Source organism: Pollicipes pollicipes, unplaced genomic scaffold (assembly GCF_011947565.3).
Source record: "Pollicipes pollicipes isolate AB1234 unplaced genomic scaffold, Ppol_2.1 Scaffold_5724;HRSCAF=6776_pilon_pilon_pilon, whole genome shotgun sequence".
NCBI classification, from domain to species: Eukaryota; Metazoa; Arthropoda; class Thecostraca; order Pollicipedomorpha; family Pollicipedidae; genus Pollicipes; species Pollicipes pollicipes.
Window position 1 is genome coordinate 27,358,733 of NW_023596746.1, and position 20,000 is coordinate 27,378,732.

General features: G+C 56.6%; 2 protein-coding genes across 2 annotated transcripts; one reads left to right on the top strand and one right to left on the bottom strand.

Moving 5' to 3' along the window:
* The first annotated feature begins 341 nt into the window (after positions 1-341).
* Positions 342-6,499, top strand: mRpS30 (mitochondrial ribosomal protein S30). Its single transcript, XM_037226748.1, has 6 exons — positions 342-461; positions 1,151-1,327; positions 1,993-2,189; positions 2,634-2,748; positions 4,001-4,193; positions 6,147-6,499. Exons 3-6 carry the CDS (start codon positions 2,157-2,159, stop codon positions 6,331-6,333), a joined length of 528 nt encoding a protein of 175 aa, XP_037082643.1. The 5' UTR covers positions 342-461; positions 1,151-1,327; positions 1,993-2,156; the 3' UTR covers positions 6,334-6,499.
* Positions 6,500-6,516: 17 nt separating this feature from the next.
* LOC119103283 (kinesin-like protein KIN-14I) lies at positions 6,517-19,173 on the bottom strand. Its single transcript, XM_037226747.1, has 7 exons — positions 19,094-19,173; positions 15,478-15,730; positions 13,621-14,535; positions 9,872-10,135; positions 8,390-8,760; positions 7,608-7,803; positions 6,517-6,995 (listed from the first exon to the last, which is right to left on the bottom strand). The coding sequence occupies exons 2-7, from the start codon at positions 15,583-15,585 to the stop codon at positions 6,927-6,929; spliced, it is 1,923 nt and encodes a 640-aa protein (XP_037082642.1). The 5' UTR covers positions 15,586-15,730; positions 19,094-19,173; the 3' UTR covers positions 6,517-6,926.
* Positions 19,174-20,000: the final 827 nt, after the last annotated feature.

Sequence of the window (20,000 nt, forward strand, 5' to 3'; positions counted from 1 at the left end):
TCTAACATTAACATTTGTGATTTGCTTTCCATATATGCATCATATTTGTCTGCCTTCACCACCTGTTTCGACCGCCATGTTAGCCTGACGGCAGCATCAAGTGAGCAGCTCCTGCAGCAGACCCAGCTGACGCTGTACCGTGGCTCTGCCCCACCAGTCGGACGTGCTGCCGCGGCTCGAGGCCTTCTGGTGGTTGCACGGCATACCACCTGACGGCCACCAGGTGGCGATCCGTTCCCGAGACAAGCGTGTGCCGGAGGAGGAGCGCGAGGCGCCCGCCAGCCGGCCAGTGCAGTACCTGGGCCGGCCGGCGCTGCAGGTGCGCTGTCAGCTGCCGCTGCCGCCGCTGGCGCCGGCCGACCACCCGGCCGGCCGCCAGCCGGAGCCGCTGCCGCTGCAGGCGCGCGAGCCGCGCGTCCGGCAATGCGGCTACAAGTTCAGGCACGGCACCAACGTACCAGGTGCGGGTGTTGGCGGCGGTGGCGACTGGTGTGGCGGCATAGGTTGCGGGCGGCAAGCTGTCGTCCCGGTGACCTAGTGGATACGTCAATGCTCGTACCTTATTTCGGCTCCACTTTCTGGAAAGGTCGCGCATGTGCTGTGTACATGCTGTGGTCAAATCCGTCGCTCGCGCAGTTGTCGTCATCGGTGACCGTGCCAGACGTGTGATCGGACCTCGTCTGGCGGCTGTGCATGTCGGCGTGTCTGCGTCACCTGCCGATCGAGTCCTGCTGGCGGCTCCAGCTGTCCTTGCGCGCTGGCCGGCGGTGCACCGTGCGCTGATGGTCGGCTGTGGCCGGCGGTGCGTCGTGTGCTGATGGTCGGCTGTGGCCGGCGGTGCGCCGTGCGCTGATGGTCTGCTATGGCCGGCGGTACGCCGTGCGCTGATGGTCGGCTGTGGCTGGTGGTGCGCCTTGTGCTGATGGTCTGCTGTGACCGGCGGTGCGCCGTGTGCTGATGGTCGGCTGTGCGTGTGCTGATGGTCTGCTGTGGCCGGCGGTGCGCTGTGTCCTGATGGTCTGCTGTGGCCGGCGGTGCGCCGTGTGCTGATGGTCTGCTGTGGCCGGCGGTGCGCTGTGTGCTGATGGTCGGCTGTGGCCGGCGGTGCGCCGTGCGCTGATGGTCGGCTGTGGCTGGCGCTCTGCCGCAGGTGTGTGGTCGGACGCCAGCCGCCAGTTCGGCGTGGCCACGTGGCTCACACGCGAGCACCTGCACCGCCACGCCAGCTACTACGGCCAGCACGCGGCCGCCGACCGGCCCGACGCGCTGCACGCGCAGGGCTGTCTGGCCGGCTTCGCCACCTGCCTGGCGCAGGCCTGCAACCTAGGTAGGCTGGCGGCGGACGCGCCGGGGACTGCGTGCCGGCCGTGCCGGTAGGGGCTGGGGTTCAGTCAGGTCGGCGGCCAGTCCCGTAGGCTCGTGATCGGCTTTGGGGACCCGGATGATGACCGAGCGGCCGACGCGAGCTGCCAGTCATTGGGTGTGCGGGGTAGGCTGAGGTGGGGTATTGAACGCGGGAATAAGGGTGAAGGGAGGTGCGCGGAGGGGTCTTGCCGCCGGTCATGGCGGACGTCCCCTCGGACCGTGGTTGGCGGGTTTGAGACAGGCAAACCGCAGGGTGGCTGGTACGGTTCTCAGTACAGCAGTCTCTCCCGTCAGATGGTATGCCTAAATTGTTTATGTGCAGTCGTGATCTGAGTAGAAAGTCCGTACTGTGCGTAATGCTAGAATTAGTCGGAAGGAGACATGGATGCCCGGAAGAGAAAGTTCGGACACACGGGAATGAGGACCGGTGTTTCTCAGTTTATGGCGAATACGTGCACATGGCATGGAACATGCACGTTGCACAAGTTATGTTTGTCGTGATGCATTGCTGTTTGTTTCTGTTTTGACGATATGAATGTGTTTTGGCCAGCTGTATATTTGCCTTTGGCGAGCTTTGGTGGCGGGAGAGCGGACCGCTCCGGACCAGCCTCTGGCCGTGGTTTGCAGGCTTCTCGCCGCTGACGGAGCTGACGTACCCGCTGACGTCTCAGACGGTCGTCACCGACGGCCGGCTCTGGTCCTTCTACGCGTACCAGCTCAACACCACGGCGGCGCTGCTGGCGCTGCCCGAGCTGGGCGCGCCCGGCAACACCTGCTGGGGCACCCCCGAGATGGCGCTGTACGAGCGCGTCACCGACGCGGGGGTGAGGAGCTGAGGAGGGTGGGACTGCTGCTGCCCTTTCCCTCCCCACCCGCTGGTGTTGTATGAACGCGTCACTGATGCAGGGGTTACTTATGCAGGATTGCTGTCCTCCCCTCCCCCCTCCACGCCCCTTCCGTTGCCGCGGTAGCGTCACCGAAGCGGGGATGGGACGGGTACGTGTCCTGGACGGGACCCCGGTCCCGCATGCTGACGTGCCCCGTTGATTTGAATGACCTCAGTGATGTACACCATTTTGCATCGTTCAGATCCTGCCCAATGTTTCTTCGCATAGAGTCGTTCTCAACAGAGCGCGGTAGATGTGGTGCGGGTACTTGACTACCGTTCGTCACGTTTGACCCGCGTCCAGCTCGCCGGGCGGTGCCCACGGTCTGCGTTGGCGTGATGGTTCAGCGCCGACCGCCGTCTGACCGGCGCCTGCCGGCAGGTGGAGGGCCTCAATGAAGACGTGCTAAAGAAGCTACTGCAGATGTACCTGCTGAGGACGAGCGACAGAGACGGCATCGAGCTGCGGCCGTACCTAGACCCGACGCGCAGTCTCGGTGAGGGGCCGCGCCGTATGGTCGCACGTGTTCACCTCTTCACCCCTTTCTGCCGGGCGTTCGGATGACTGTGTCGGATGACTGTGATGACGTGACGGCACGTCACGTGTTCGGACACGGCACGTGACGGCGTCACGTGCCGTGTTTCGCCATCTGACCCAGCCAGCGGCGGCGGTTTGGCCGGGGCGGACGGCGCACGGATGCTGGGTTCGCCGCTGGATCCGGCCCCGACGGTCGCGTTGAGGGAGTGTGGCCTCTTACCCTGTGGCCCGTAATCCTCACCCCCACCCCCAGGCGAAATGTGATGGGAAATCGCTTATTTTACTACGGCAATGGCAGGGAGAAGTGCCCAATTGAACAAAACAAAACAAAAACACGGGGACGGGGTCGCGTTCGTCCAGGTTCTCATTCCCTACTATTCATATCATGGTCGCGGCATCGTTGTTTCGGACCGACGCGCCCGTCCTGGTGTAGAGCTCTGGTGATATGGTTTGGGCCGACTCGCCCGCCCGGGTCTAGAGCCCTGGTAGTGGGATTTGGGCCGACTCGCCCGTCCTAGTATAGAGTTCTGGTGGTATGGTTTGGGCCGACTCGCCCGCCCGAGTCTAGAGCCCTGGTGGTGTGGTTTGGGCCATGCCTAAGTTCGCTGCGTGGACAGTATTTCTAAAAAGGCAGTGTAGAAAGAACCACTGCCCCGAGGTGGAGCATGTCCACCTGCGCGAGCCAGACATCACAGTCAATACTTAGGCTAGATGGACAGCAGCTGACAGTGATGATTCCACGGCGGACCAGGGGTGGAGTGAAGTAGAGAGCGCTCGCACGGAGTAAGCCTTTGCCTTCTGTCTCATCGCGTGTTCGGAGAGCAACATCCGGGACGAGGACGACTGGCTGCGCGCGCTCCCCACTGACCCGAGGTTGGCGCCGCCCGACAGACGCCCTGGAGGATGACTGGCTGCGCGCGCTCCCCACTGACCCGAGGTTGGCACCGCCCGGCAGACGCCCTGGAGGATGACTGGCTGCGCGCGCTCCCCACTGACCCGAGGTTGGCACCGCCCGGCAGACGCCCTGGAGGATGACTGGCTGCGCGCGCTCCCCACTGACACGAGGTTGGCACCGCCCGGCAGACGCCCTGGAGGATGACTGGCTGCGCCCGCTCCCCACTGACCCGAGGTTGGCACCGCCCGACAGACGCCCTGGAGGATGACTGGCTGCGCGCGCTCCCCACTGACACGAGGTTGGCGCCGCCCGACAGACGCCCTGGAGGATGACTGGCTGCGAACACGCTACCGCGAGACCTTCTTCCACGTCATGTCCAACCGGCCGCGCCATCGGCTCAAGGACGAGATCTACCTCTGGGAACGCATCTACAAGGTGCAGTTCCAGACGCGACCGATGGAGGCGAGGAAGCGCTTCTTCGAGCTCAATCAGTTCCCAGGCGACAGAAGGTGAGTGGAGCGGCTTGAGCCGGTGGTGGCCCAACGGCCGTCGGTGACCAGTCGTGGACGCGGGGCTTGGTGCGATTGCGCGCGCTGATCGGAGGGAAGAAGGGTTATGCTCTTCTGGCCCCATGTTAGGTGTATGTACGGAGACGGTCAGGTGGATTGGTCAAGCTTAGTGACAACTTTTTGTGATTAGTCCCCGGCCAGATGGCTGGCAATATAGGCTAGTTCAGTTCATAGGCTAGTTCATTGAAAAGAAATTGATTCGAATATCGCTGATTCAGATAATAATTTAGACTCCGCTTTTGTTGGTTTAAGAATCAGTGAAAACCGGTTATGCCAATATTCTTGAATAACGAGTTGATTCGAATCACTATATGATAGCGAGCAATTCGAATCATGATTTAGCTGCAAATTGTTTAATCATAATCGGTTGGATTCATATGGAGTTAAAATGGCCAAAGCCTGCTGGCCAGTGAAGCTCGCGTGGGCAAAGAATGGAGTCCGCTCCGATTCCCCGCGGCTGCTCGTAACGGGATCATTTTTTGGTATGTGTGTATGTGTATCATAGCTGGCATTGTTTTTCTGACCTTGTAGTCATTACCAGAAGTTCCTGGTTTTAGACATGGCTGTTCTGGTTTTCTGTCTGTGATGTGTGGATATTGGTTAAAACTAAGCTGATATTTGCCCCTGCCTCAGAAATTGGATCCTTTAATCAAACTATGGAACACATTTCGTTAGAGCGGCTTGACTTGTTCATTACTGTAGTGTCGCGTCCTGTCCGCCTCCGCGCCTGACGGGGTGGCTCGTGATGGGCCGCCGCAGTTGGCCTGGCCGGGGTCACGAGAGCATAGCCTGCGGCGCCACACGAACGGTGACCCCGGGCGGGCGCGGCGCGAGCGGCAGAGAGGCTGGGCGGGGGACGCGTGTTGGTCATGTCTGATTCGCTTTGAGTCATGTTCATAGAGGCAAGTCTACTTCCCAACGGGCTATGTGGAGTCAGGGCGACGGAGTGAGGTGAAGCACTACAATTATGAAAACTGAACAGCCGCGCCCATCATCTGGCAACGCACATGCCGGCATGGTAGAGCGCACCCCAACAAACCACATCTTTTGATTTGACACACGGACGCCGGACGTCCATGAATAGGCCAACAGCTAGACCTTCAGCCACCTTAAAAGCTCGTTCACACCATGCGGACCGACTGCAAGATCCGCGAGAGGCTCCGCAGTCGCTACCTGTCGGGTACTAGAGTTGCTATTTTGAATCCCACAGACCCGTTAAGCGCGGGTAAAGGGAGCTCACAGTGGTACCTCACCAGTCCGTGTTAGTTGAAGACCGCAGAATCGGGTGCGAACTCTGCAGACTTCAGCCGCTGTGGACTAGAGCTAGTTTTATGAACAATTTTTAGCCGTCTTCCGCGGGCTTACTGTAGCACTGTCAGTCCGCGACAGTTGACGCCTGCAGAATCTGTAGCGCATTCTGCAACCAGTCCGCAAGGTCCCGTAGATCGTGCTGCTTGTGAAAAACTTTGCCTAAAACATTGAACGAAAGTGCTCCTGTTTTTCTGGACCTGTGATGAGATTTATAACTCAGCAGATAATAATGCTAATATCAGCAGAAAATAATGTTTCTCACAACCTTGCGACCCAGGACCATCTATGTCTACTTCAGGGAACTGAGTCGTATGTTTAGATCTGAAGCATTCCTGAGGTAAATGTTTGCTGCTCGTGTACAGACGTCATCGCCCCGTGTTTGCTACGCAGCTACTGCCTTGCTCCGCTGTCATCCACCGGTTTGAGACCGCGGCTCGCTCTCAACCCAGTCGGCCACGACGCAATGTCGTCCCCTGTCCTCGACGTGTGTGTCAATGTCCCTGCCGTGCGAGTCGGAGCTCGCCCCAGAGCACGTGCCAGCGGGCCCGTGCTGGGCACCGACACTGTGCGCCCCGTCCCCAGACTGGACGAGTTCGTGCCGCGGTACGTGCCGCGTGTGCTGCGTGAGGACGTGCCGGCCAGGGAGCGGGCCGCCTCCAAGCATGAGCGCAACGTGTTCCACGAGATGGCCAAGCTACGCGGCAACCGCAGCGAGGACCCCAAGTTCATGCAGGAGCTGGCTGAGCTGGAGAATTGGAGGCGCGAGTAGGGCTGGCTGGGTGCAGTGAGACGGGTGGAAGTCGGTGGGAGGGGACGGATGCTTGTGAGAGCGGATGGAAGCCAGTGAGGATGAGACAGGGTGTGATGACGGTGATATAAATGTGTGATGGCGGTGACGCTGTCGTTGATGCCAAGGAATAAACGCCTTGTATGTATCACTTATGTATTGAAGCGATGCAGACATCGAAGGACGGCGGCCACCAGCCGGACGTGGATAATTCGTTTGTCTTCCGATCACTGCGCGTGGCGCCGGGTCGGCTCGTGACAACGTATCCCGCTGCACCTGCTTCGTCACGCCCTTCATGCACTGCCCGCCGCAAGCGTATAAAACATATGACGTGTCCTGACACGGTGCGAGGTGGCTGCTTCAATGCCGCCGGGGCCTCGTCACCAAGGTCGAGTCCTCACTCGGCCGCCGCTGAGATCTACACTGAGAAGCGCCTGCTCACGGACGCTAATGTATCGCTTGCTCCGGGGCTCGCCTGCGTCCTCTCAAGAGTGATGCTGTGGCCTCCGCGAGGCGTCACTGTATCGTCTGACGGGCGCGACTCTGACGCCTCCTCGGGAGTGAAAGGTGTGGGGTCAGCTGTCGTCCCTCTCGTCCAGGCTCGACTGCGAGCTCTCCCCCCGCTGCTTCAGCTTCGCGATGATCTGAGGGCACCGGGCATGTCGCGGCGACATGTTGACGAAGCTCTCATCAGCTACATGGGCGGTGATTAGACTTGGCGCTTTGTGCCGCATCGCTCCTAGCGACTGCTAAGCAGATAAACAGTGTTACTGAAGTACATGACTAGATAAGACAGTATTAATAGCCTTGTTCCTCGGACAAAAACCACGAAAATGGAGATATGGATTGGTTGATATTTTTCTCTTTCTCTCCTGCTATTGTTTCGATAGAGGCACTCTGCCGAAATATCAACCAATCTATTTCTCAATTCTGGACTTTCTCCGAGTAATAAGGCTATCACCACTGTTCTTTATTATGTTCTTTTAATTATGTTCTTTAATTATTACTTAATAGTATCATTCATTATTATTTAATTATTATATTTGATTATTAATATTTACTTGAATTATGTTCCTCGCGGATGCGCCGAACAACTTACGTAAATGCACGACCATGTGAACGAATGGCCACAGCAATTCGCCATGTCTCCAAGTTTGGACAGTGGAGACGGACAGTCTGCAGGAAAGCTGGCGATCGGTCGTTCACAAGGCACTAGTTGAAAAGCAATTTTCGCTGGTGTTGCGCTGCGTACTCACGTTCTTTAGCCTGGTGATTTCCTTGTTCTCTGCGTTTCTGGCTGCCGAGTTGGTGATCTGTTTCACACGAGAGGCGTACATGAGTGACACCATCGTCTCGTCGATGTTGTAGATCCCCGGCGAGATGTTGACGAACATCAGGGTTTTGGCGTTGCCGCCCAGACTGTCCTGCATCAGCATCGTCAGCTTGCTGTTCCTGTGGACGCAATGTTTGTCAGTCACCGTGACGTCACGGCAGTTCAAGATCGCTTTCACAACGAAATACCGCGAACCTAACACATTCATTTGGACGGATCTCAAATACCGCCCCTGCTGCGTTACTGGCTAGTTCGATGACGTACTGTGGGGTATATGAAGTCAAATTCAGTAATTGGTGCACTTACTTAGGCGCCACGGATACAAAGGAGACAAATTCCTGACCAGCCATTGTTTACTCACTGATATCACCGACCTGTATAAATGAGGCTTTTATCGGCTATGCACGCGACTGACCTGCAAGGATGAAACCGCTGGCTTTGGATGCCGGCACTTACTCGCATAGAATAAAATTCGGCTAAAGACACTATTACTCGTAGTTAGGGGACGACATTCGGTTCACCTTTGACCGACACAACTGACCTGTAAGAAATGAAGCCCTGCCCGGCCACGACTGTCGCGCTATGACGTCACTGACCTGAAGGGTCCGAAGTTACGCTCGGCTATGGATGACGTCACTGTGACGTCGCTGGTCTGAGGGAGATGAGGCTCTGCTCAGCTATGGATGACGTCATGACGTCACAGACCTGTAGGGGATGAAGCTCTGCTCGGCGGCCAGGGACGAGATGACGTCGGCCAGCGCCGACAGCGAGCGGTTGATGGCGTTGGCCTCCTTCAGCTGGTCAGCGGTGGCGCCCGACTTGGCGACGCGCTCGCTGCCGGCCAGGTCGAGCAGGCTGAGCTTGCCGCTGAAGACGGTGCCGTTGACGCGGCTGGTGGCCTCGACCGTGACGCCGATCACCAGGTGGGAGCGCGAGCTGGCCACGTTGAGCCGGGTGGCGGCCGTGTGCCGCGTACTGACCGCCTGCTGGAACAGCCGCTGCAGCTGGGCTGCGTCCTGGCACGCCGTCACCGTGGCGCCCTGCACGTGCACCAGGCCTCGCTTGTCCTTCTTCACCTGCAATGGCGCACAGCAGGGCTGACGTGAGATATGGCTTATGGTCATATGCGTGGGACGTTGTAGCGACGTCGGATGGAGGAACTTCCGTTTCGTCTGCCCGCTGAGACCACGATGAGTGAACTACGAAAAGTGAGCAGATTTCTGGTGGCAGCGGCCATACAGGGAATGTTTCATATTTGGAGATAGTGAAGCATCAGAAATTATGAAACAAACTAACTTTTGAATTCGGTATAATTTTTAAGTGGAAAAGACTGCTCCAGGGCAGCACAATTCTCTGGTTAGTAAGTATGCTTCTTAATGCGTCAGGGTGTGATGACGTCATCGTACCCTGCACAACATCGAGAGACAATTGGTGGCCGTTTTATCTGGAAATCGCGCTTATGAACGCCAAATATGAACGCCTCAACAATCATTTCGCTTGGCTTTGATCACCGCATGACTTATGGAATGGCAGGATTTGAATGATGTTATTATGACATCAGCTGACATTGACAAATTATACTGACATATTATGGCATCAGCTATGACACTGAAAGCCAATTGGTGGCCGTTTTATCTGATGAACGCCTCGTCAATCTTTTTTTCTGGATTTTGGTCACTGCCTGGCTTATGGAATGGCAGGGTTTGAATGACGTATTATGACATCATGAATGCCAAGGTGACTTTGAAATACACTCCCCCATAAGCCTTTCCGATTTCGGCGGGTCTGTGGTTCAGAAACTAGAGGAGCTTAGGTCTTAAGAAGGGCAGGATTGTGAACAGCACCGAGGGTTTCCAAGGTGTTTTTTTTCAGTTCAAACCCCCATATAAATGGGGCACTCCCTTTAAAGCAGCCTTGCTTCTGGTGACATTGACATGACAAAGTACATTCGTTCAAGTTCACGGTTTTGAGCGAACACTTCACCACCCAAAGATATCAAAAGATGATGCGAAATACTCCCGATAAAACGGCAGGCTAAATCTCGATCTGTGCTAAAACGCGCGGGTTGGTGTCACTACACATGTATGAGCATGCCTATGCTGGTCGCAAAACAACCGCAATAGTCGGTGCGCCACGAAACCCCAATGATCACCATAATGTGTATTGTATGTCTATCCATGTTCTCACCTCCAGTTTCTCCTCGTACTTCCCGCCGGGTGGCGCGAGCAGGTCGAGCAGCCGGTCGTTGTACAGCTCCAGCATGTAGGCGCTGACGGCGTAGCTGAACTGACCGCTGCGCGCCTCCGTCAGCTGGAAGAGGCGCTGGAAGGCGCGGGGCACCACGCCCGGCTGCCGCTCGTCCCCCAGCAGGGTGTACGTCTTGCCGGAGCCGGTCTGGCCGTACGCGCAGATGCACACGTTGTAGCCGTCCAGGCTCGACTGGATCAGAGACTGCGGAGCGTGGGCAAGACCGTGCTCAGTGGTGGCGCTTTGTCGTGAATGGCTGACACGAACGTTCCAACCAGTTCCATCCGTAATATACCTGTGTCGAAGTCGAAGTCGAAGTATGTGTACAATAAGAAACATAAGTTATGCGAGTCTGATAGATAGCTAAATGGCACTCAGTAGTACTAAATCTCATTGGGAGCTAACAAAGGGTGGGGTTCCACAGGGGTCGGTGTGGGCCTCTTGCTGTTTATTACTTTTGTGAATAATGTTGAGATAGACTTGGAAAGTAAGGTGCTTAAACTTGCTGACGATATTAAATTGATAGGAGTGTCGAAAAATGCAGACCACGTCAAACTTGACTTAAAGAAACTGGTGAGCAGGGCTTCTCTGTGGCAGATGTCGTTTGATTATGATAAGTGCAAGGTGATGCATTTGGGTCGTTCTGGCAGCGAGGGCATTTGCTATAAAGTGGGAGGCCGAGAGATGGACCAGATCGAGAAAGAAAAGGACTTAGAGATTATAATTTTCAGGGATTTAAAGGCTGAAAACCAAGGTGAGCTGCTAGAGCCAAGCCACTTCGGATGTTGGGACTTATTAACAGGAATGTCCATTACAAGAGTATGAATGTTGTCAAAAAGTTGCACTTAACTTACGTCAGGCCGAACCTGACGTATTGTGTACATGCCTGGTCCCCATGCTTCCGAAAAGATAAAGGACAGGTTGGAGAGGCTACAGCAAAAAGTAACTAGGACAATAATCGGATTGACAAATTAGAACGTAAGGATAGGCTTAAGGCCTTGGATTTGTGTTCACTGAAATATCGTTAACTTAGACGGAGCCTCATAGAGGCATTCAAAATTATTGAACGTAAAGACAACGTAAATCTACAAGGAGCAATGGAAATTAGGCGGAGACTTGGTGGAAACCAGTTTCAATTAGCAAAAGGAAGGAGTAGAACTATGAGGAGGTAGATGCCATTTAGTCAAAGGGGAGTGAATTACTGGAATGGTCCGCCAAACGAAATTGTAGGGAGTCACTCGGGCAGCATTTAAAAATCGTTTGGACGAGTTCGGTCTAAACATCCCATTTGTAGCTAAATTCAGGCCGGTCGGGTGGTACGATCAGTGTCAAGGATGGGTGCGGAACCTGGGGTGGGCCAACCTCGATGGGCCGTCGAGGCTCCTTGTTGGCCTGATGTCTTTATGTTTTATGTCTTTAAGACCCTGCTAGATACCCAGAGTCATTATTCGGATATTTCGACCGATTACGTTTAAACAGGGCTCTCACTAACGAATCGGTTAACTACTTCAGGTACCTCCATAGGTACGCTAACTTGTAGTAACCTAGTATTTTTTGTCGCCCACGCCTGCCGATTTACCCATTAATCTCAACAATGTCATCAGTCTCGTCCCATCGCGCTTGAATAGTAGAACCCCGGCAACTTAACTTTTACGAGCGCATACGCCACTACACATGGGTGACTCGACTGGGATCCCATTGTGATCGGAACGCTATCCCGATACCAAAAAAGCTGTCCCTCCCGAGGAACCGAGCACCATGTGCATGGAGGCTTGTCCGATGCCCGTTGCCGGTCGCGCTGAAATGGGGCATTTCGTATAGGAAGGTGGCAACGCTCAATTGCTGGTGCCACCGTCCCGTGGGGTGTTTGCGGCGTTTGTCGTGTGCGCCACATGCCCCGCGCTTTGTACCCGTGCAGGAGAGCCTCACGCGAGAGCCGAGCTGAACATTTATTTCCGTGGTGTAAATCAGGCGGTGCACCGTATCGCCCAATTGTTGCGGCCTTCGGAGCGTGAAAGGACGAACCTGGTAAGCCCGTGGCAGACAATGGTGGCGTATGTCGACAGTGGCGCGCCGCTGCCAGAGGCGCGCCGTGCTGCCAACACAATCACACGCCGCGCCATCCCAGACAGGGCCGCACGCAGGGGACCGAGCTCACTGTCGCGAAACCGTATACCCGCAACAACACGGCAAGATAGGACGAGGAGAGCTTGAATTGTCTTGAGAATGTATCGTCAGCTGTTTCAATGCTACAGACTCCAGCCCCCCCCCCCCCCCCCCCTATCCCTATGTGCGGATGACAATTTTCTCTCCGATACGGAAGCGGTTGGGCGGCACGTGTGATCTCCACGTCGCCTGTGTTCCTAAACACCCCCGTCTGCCCAAATACACGCGACGGCTGTAAACCGCGCGACGCCATAAACCGCCGCCGGCACCCGGTTCCGCGCGTCTTTTCGCTTTACGACCCCGTCAGTGACCGCCGGACCGAACAAGACGAGCGCGCCGCGCGGCCGGGCCGCGCCGGCGTCCGCCGCTCCCCACGGTTCGCGGCCGGGCGCCGCCGCGGTCCCGCGTGTTTGCGGAGCGCCGGTCGAGGCGTCAAGACTGACGGCTAACGGTGCCCGTGAGCGTGGCCCTGCGGCTGGCAATTGGCGGCGCCGGCGCTGGAGGGCTGGCAGGGGCTCGCTGGAGCGGCGCCAGCCCCGCCGCAAAGCTCCCCCCCCCCCTAAAGTGACACAGCTTGCGCCGCGGCGGGGTGTCTGTCAAGCGTGCGCCGTCCGTGACAGCCGCTGACGAGCTGTGCTCGGGGAATGTCGGTCTGGGGGAGCGGGAGGGGGCTTAAAGGAACCCCAACGCCAGGTGGCTGATCGTTTGTCGTCAGTGGCAAAGCCGGGGTTTTGCCCGGGAGTGGACCAAATCCGGCCATACAGAGCCGTTCCAACTGTGAGGATCTCTCCGTCGCTAAGGGGCTGTTTTTCGGGGACCTTTTAGTCCTAAGATCCTCTCAGACGCCTCGGGGGCCTGTTTCTATGCTTTGAAAGCCCTTCGGGGAACTGCCCTCAAAATGGCATGGCCTCAACCCAGTGAGCCCCGCCATCTCCAGGGGACCATGACTACCATAGCTCCCCCTCGGCTATGTCAGTGTTTGTCGTCATAAGTTGCTAACGGCGTGACTGACTGAGGGTGCTGAAGGAATTGCAAAGCGCCTTGGGGATTTGGCGTCACTGCGTTTTGTTTTTTTTATCGTGCCACTGTTAACATGTTTTTCTCGTGACTACATGCCGATGCGTGATGTCTCATTTGGCGACTCTGTTTTGCATTAAATGGGGTGCCGCTCACAGTGGGATAATTGCAGATGTTTGATATGACAACGACGGCACGCCCGCTGGGAATGTCACGGCACTGCGTCTGATGCTAAAGCAGCGTACGAAGCTAGGCACTGAGGACGCACTCGCGTGGCGGCTTCGCTGTTTCACAACAACCTACTGCAGTGCTAATACTTATTCTGCTGTTGTGTTTTTCTTGAAATGGGGCGCTTATAAATACGGGTCAATTTCAAGCGTTTGATGTGAACACAATGGAACGCCCGCTGTTAATATCATGGCACTGCGTATGCGCGAGAGCAGTGAGCAAGGCTGGGCACTAAAGACGCACTCGCTTAGGTGTGGTGCGTCGCCTCAGTAACTCACCTCGACCTCCTCGAATATCCTCTCCTGAGGCGTGTCGTCCGTGAAGACCTTGTCGAACTGGAACTCACGCTGACCCTTGTCGCCGTCCACGCAGAGCGTGAACTCGTCGGCACAGTTGATGGCCGCCGCTCCGCCCCGTCTTCGCTCCGTCTCGTTCAGCGGCCTCAGCCGACAGAACACGCGGATCCGACCCTTCAGCTCCTCCATCATGTTGTAGTACTTCTTCCGCAGCAGCCGCTCATGGTGGAGACTCTCGGACAGGGTGCGGTGATCGTCCAGCAGTCGCCCCAGCTCACTCTCGCAGTCGCCGAGACGCATCAGCTTGCTGCTGTTCTCCATCTCCTGCATCATCACCCGACTGAGGTCGTCCTTCAGGCGCCTGTTCTCCTCTTTCAACGTGTCAAAGTCCAGTTTCAGCATCGTGTACTCCTCCTGCTTGGCAGACAGGTACCGTTCCGTCACCTCCTGCCGGCTGTGGGTCTCCTCCAGGCGGGCCTCCAGGGCACGCAGCTGGTCGTCATGGTTCCGCCGGTTCCGCTGCTGCGTCTCCAGCTCGGAGATGCGCTGTCGCTGCTCGGCGTCTCGGCTGCGCAGCTCCGTCACGGTGGAGCGTAGTTTTCGAAGCTCACCACTTTCCGTGCCGATTTTGTAGGTGGATTTGTGGTCCACCCCGTTCGGTCTGTGGCTGCCGCTGTTCTGAGGATCGCCGCCGTCGTCCAGAGAGCCGGACGATATGTTGGTGGTGAGGCTGCTGGCGTCGAGGGCGACGCGCTTGCCGTTGGCGTTTGTCGGAGGCTGCGAGTCCAGCGAGAACGGCACCCCCGAGTTGCTGAGCTGCTGGGTGAACTCGGCCAGCTTCGACTTGAGCGTGAAGTTCTGCAGCGTCAGCTCGTCCCGCACCCGTTCCAGCTGCACCTGCAACAGGGACACGGAGCGGTGGACGCGCCAGCTGCCGCGCCACTTGAGCGTCATGGCGTCGCTCGGCGGCCGACTGAGCAGCGCCGAGCGACGGACGCGCCGGCGCCGACCGCTGTCGGCAGTTCCCACACAGGCAGCGGCGGCGGCCGTTCCCACCGACACGACGACCGGCCGCGCCTGTCAAACAGCGCCCCGGGCGGGCCCGGTCCGGCTAGCCCTCCGGCCTTTACAACAGGCCAGCGGCAGCAAAGACGAAGCGCGTCCATCGAGACGTGACCCGGCGCGCGCGCGCGCGCTGACGAATGGCGTCGCGCTTGAGGGCGGCTGACGGGATTTCGACCCAGTGGCGAAGCGTGCCTAACGTGCGGTGTGTTCTCCACGCCGTCCTGACTCGGTTCTTTCCCATCCATTGTGCCGGCCGGCGAAGTGGAACTATCATCGGGTGGCCTAATTAAAAAGGGATTCGACGCGGACAGTTCCCGAAAATTAATGAGCACTTTGGCACGAAGCCATCTGTGGTGACCATTACCGAGCTTGGCGGATAAGCAGCTGCGTTAACAGCTTTCTACCCGTTGCGGATGCCGTAATATGCCATTGGCTCATTTGCTGTCGAGTGCCGGCAGTGGTGATAGAAGGATGTCTGATTGCAAGTGAGAACGTGCGGACACTTTCGCCGTTTCACAGACTATGCTGGTATAAGACCGCAGGTAAGTCATGTCTTCACGGCAGTTAGTTCCGCAAGAGCGTGCCTGCGGACAAGGAAGTCCAGTGGCAACCAGAGATTGCCGCAATCGCATATTTCACATCCATTGTTTGTACACAAACACTTTACAAATACCGCACGGTCCATCGCGTCCAGCCCGTTAACAAACAAAACAAACAAAACAGGATGTGCGGACGGCACGTTTGTGTGCCGGCGCAGCTCCCGCAGGTGCTTACCACGCTGCTCTGGAGCCGGGTGATCTCCCTGGCCGGGTCCATGGGTATCTTGTCGAGCCGCGCCCGCTCCAGCTGCAGCACGCGGCTGCGCAGCTGCGAGATGGTCATCTCGCGCAGCTTCAGCTCGTCCAGCAGCCGGTCCGAGCTGGCCAGCGAGGCGAGCGTCTCCAGCGAGTTGAGGCTATGCTCCGACTCGATGTGCAGCGACTCCAGCTCGCTCGCTACCGGCTGCCGGCCCGTCGTCTCGAACGACCTGGACACGAGCAGACAGCTGCGATGAGCGAGCGCCACGTCCTAAGCGGCCGCCACGTGCCCAGCGGGCGCCACGTGCCGAGCGGACGCCACGTGCCGAGCGGGAGCCACGTGGCGAGCGGCCTCCACGTACATGGGGCGTCGGGCGCGATCTCGTTCACGGATCTGCAACACGGCTGTACTAATTTCCAAATTGCATGAAGCAACCGAGATGTGTGGATGGGTCGTGTCTGGACAAGACGCCGTACGTCACGTCAGAGGAAGTGATTTGCCAATGGAGCTTTCTACGCGTTGAAATGTCGCGATGCACAGGCTGCAATCTCAGTCACCCCCGTTTTTATTCAAGCAAATAGGCATCATGTAGCCAGGCCAGCTATGCTCTACCCAATGCACACAGTTAAATGGTTCCATTTGCAAGTGACCTATTCCATGAAATCATTTCACCGAAGTTTCATGCAATACGTTGCTTAAAGTGCCTTAAAGAGAATGCTCCACATTTGAAGACATTGGAACAAGCATCAGATATGATGAATCAGCTCACTTATAACTAGCGGTTTACTTTAAGGCGGGAAATGCTTCTCTGGACGACACAATTTCTCTGTTTTTCCTCAATGCTCCAAAAACATGTTCCTCAATACGTCATTGTTTGATCATGTCATCGTACCATGCACAACATCGACTGAAACCCAGTTAATGACCGTTATACCTGGAAATCGTATTCACGAACATGATGTGAACTACTTGACAAGCTTACCTTTCTTGACCTTGATCGCCGCATGGCTAATGGAATGGCAGGGTTCAATAACGCTGTTATGAAGCCATGGATGTCTGGATAACCTTGGAATGGTCTCCCCGGAACAGTCTGCTCATCTATTTCATCATCATTCGCGGGCGTATAGCTCGGAAACTAGAAAGGTTTAGGTCTTAAGAAGGACAGGGCTGTAAACTGCACCGGGTAATCTTCAAGATGGATATTTCAGCTCAAAACCAAATACAAATGTGGAACACTCATTCAAGTAGATAAACTTTTTGCTGACGTGCTGAAATAATTCATGGCGTATGCTCGTAGGTTATACGTAAGCGCAACGGGGCAGAACAAATTTGCAAATAAAGTCATGTAAATGAGCCCGGAAGAGGTAATACCTGCCTCTTCATCCATTTCCCACACACATAACACATTGTCATAAGCCTTCCTCCACACGCTACAAAGCGCATCCTAACCACCTTCCGCTCTCCCTCGTAAAACGCGAGGACCCGCGCCTTCGACGCCGTCCGAGACGCACATCGCACGTGCAACTCTCACCACAGCGCAGCCGGCAGCGGTCGCGAGGTGGCGCGCTCACGTGATATTCCAGTGCTCTGCGCGTGATAGGCCGGCGGCGATCGCCGGCGCAAGGCGCGTCGCGCGAGCGAGCCCGCGGGCGCGGTTTCCCCAGCCACGCTCCAGTGGCGGTCACGGCCGGCCGCCACCGAGCCGGGCCGCCGGAAATAATGGAGCTCGCCGGGCCGGCGGCGGCGCGACACGGAGCCGGCCGTGACGACACGAGCCCGGCGCCCCGTTGTTCGGCGGAGCTGGCCGTGCTGATGGCCGGCCAGGCAGCGGTGTTTGATGGCGGATCTCGTGACAGCTGACTGTGGCGGTTCGTGGGTGGGCTTCTGGACGGAGACACTCGGGATGGTGGGGGGGGGGGGGGGATGTTCGCCGGTCGCGTGACCGGTGGGGATTCACGGCTGCACACCCCGGTCACGGTACGGGCGGGGCGACATCCGGACACACGTGCAAGGTTGGAGAGTGATACCCCCGAGATGGCCTGAAGATAGCACGAGCAGACGCAGCAGCAGGCAATGTTTCACATCTGAAGATATTGAAGTAGGCGTGAGATGTGATGGAACAAGCTTACTTATAACTCTCTTAAGTATACTTTCGAAATTAAAAAGACTGTTCTAGACAGCGCAATTTTCTGTTGAGTAAATATGCACCTCACTGCGTCATGGTTTGACTACGTCATTGTACTTCGCACAACAATGATTTAGAGTCAATTCACAGCCGCTATAACTGGAAATTGCGCTCATAAATGCCCAATGCGAGCGCCTCGAAAGTTGCATTTTTCTTGGCCTTGATCACCGCATTGCTTGGGGAATGGCGGGATTTGAACGACGTTTTGTGACGTCATGAATGCCAAGATGACTGAAATATTCTCCCCTATACGTCGTTTCCCATTTTCCTGAGCGTGTATCTCAGAAACTAGAGGGGCTTAGACCTTAAGGACAGGATTGCTAACAGCATCGCAAGGTCTTCAAGATGGCTTTTTTCAGTTCCAAATCCTCATACAAATGTGGAACACTCCCTTTAACGGGGTGACGGATCCCTGTGTTTGGCCATCTTTTCGACAAAGAGCGAGGGACCAGAGCACGACTGAGTAGCATGCGATGATAGCCGCAAACACCGGGCTCTCCTGTCAGAGCAGGCGAAGCTTAGTTTGCATGTAAATATTGCTACACTCGGCCGAGCTAAGCGGAGATCTCTACCACTCACCCAAGACTTGTGGCTTTCTCCGGACTACGTTTCTTGCCGAAGCCACCACACCGGTGTGTAGAAGACACGGTGGTATGGGTGACGCAGCACGGGTGACCGTGGCCACGTGACCTTACGTGGAAGGCCCCTCAGTTGCCACTGATCATGTCCTGCGCAGCGTCACGACGCGGCGCCTTATTAAGCCCCTGGACACGCACGGCTGGCTTCGATTGACCTTGAGCGTGTGCGTGCGGTTTTCATGACAGCGCAGGCGTGGGAGGACAGTTTCAATAAAAGTGGTTCGCCATGAGCCCGGCTGTGTCTAAAGCGAAGAAAGTGTGAGGCGTGAGAGTTCCATCGAGAAAAGACAATAGCTGAGCTCGTCCATGTCGGACCGCGTGGGAGTGGTAGGGCGCCCGGAACCATGGAGCCATGAAGTTACTTCACATGGCACGCACATGGCGGATGAATGTTTTCGAGTGAAGTGGGCCAAGTGAACATGCATCTCATGTTAGGCTGGTACTCCATATTTCGTACTATCGCAGTGCGTATTCGAATTGAGTGGGTGCAGCTTGTAACGATAATCGCGCCTCAGCTGTTGCGTTGTTGTTGCCAATTGTTGTCAGCTGTTGTTGCGCCTCAGCTTTACTGGAAACGGGGCGCCGATGTTTCTTTCTGGACGCCGGACCCAAGGTTTGCAGATGAGTGGTTGATATGCTTCGACACACACGAGTGTGTGTCTAGCGAGCTCCCTCTTACCTCTCCTGACTACGTCCGAGTGTGTGTGCTCTGTGTCTAACCAGGTTGTGTACTACAGCGATAGGGGGGGGGGGGGGGCCCGTGTCTGACCTGACGCCGTTCTGGAGCAGCTGCAGCTTGTCGGCGCGTCTTCCTGTGGGCGCACCGCTCCAGGTGCAGCAGCACGGCGGCTCCAGCTCCCGAGTGACCTGAGCCGGGTCGGGTCGGCTCGTCTGTCAGCACCGTCCGCATCGCCTCCAGACTATCGGGCTCGTGGCCGGCCGTGCCCGAGTCGTGCTGTGCGTCCCCTGTGGGGTCAGGCGCGCGGGTCAGATCCACACCACCCAGTCGTGCTGTGCGTCCCCTGTGGGGTCAGACGCGCGGGTCAGATCCACACCACACAGTTGTGTTGCGCGTCCCCTGTGGGGTCAGACGCGCGGGTCAGATCCACACCACACAGTCGTGCTGTGCGTCCCCTGTGGGGCCAGACGCGCGGGTCAGATCCACAGCACCCAGCTGTGTTGCGCGTCCCCTGTGGGGTCAGACACGCGGGTCAGATCTACACCACACAGTCGTGCTGTGCGTCCCCTGTGGGGTCAGATGCGCGGGTCATATACAGATGTATTGTGCACGCATACCGTATGTTAGTGAGTTGCTGATGCTAGCCAACGAATGTACACAACTCTTTCCTGAGTGGCATACACTCCCATGAACTATCTCTCCGTGGATATGTACGTCGGGGCCAGCAAGGACGGTACAGGACACGCTTTTCATATATAGCCCGTTGTTCATACAGGCAGGCGCCAAATACTCACACTGTGGACAAAAGCCAGCGGACTACAGTGCAGTTTGAACGGCCTCTGTATGCTCTCGCCCCCGCAGCGCAGTAGTGGTCATTACACACCACACACACACACCAAACACACCCACACACCACCACACAACACACACACACACACACACACACACACCACACACACACACAAACACACAACACACACCACACCACACACACACA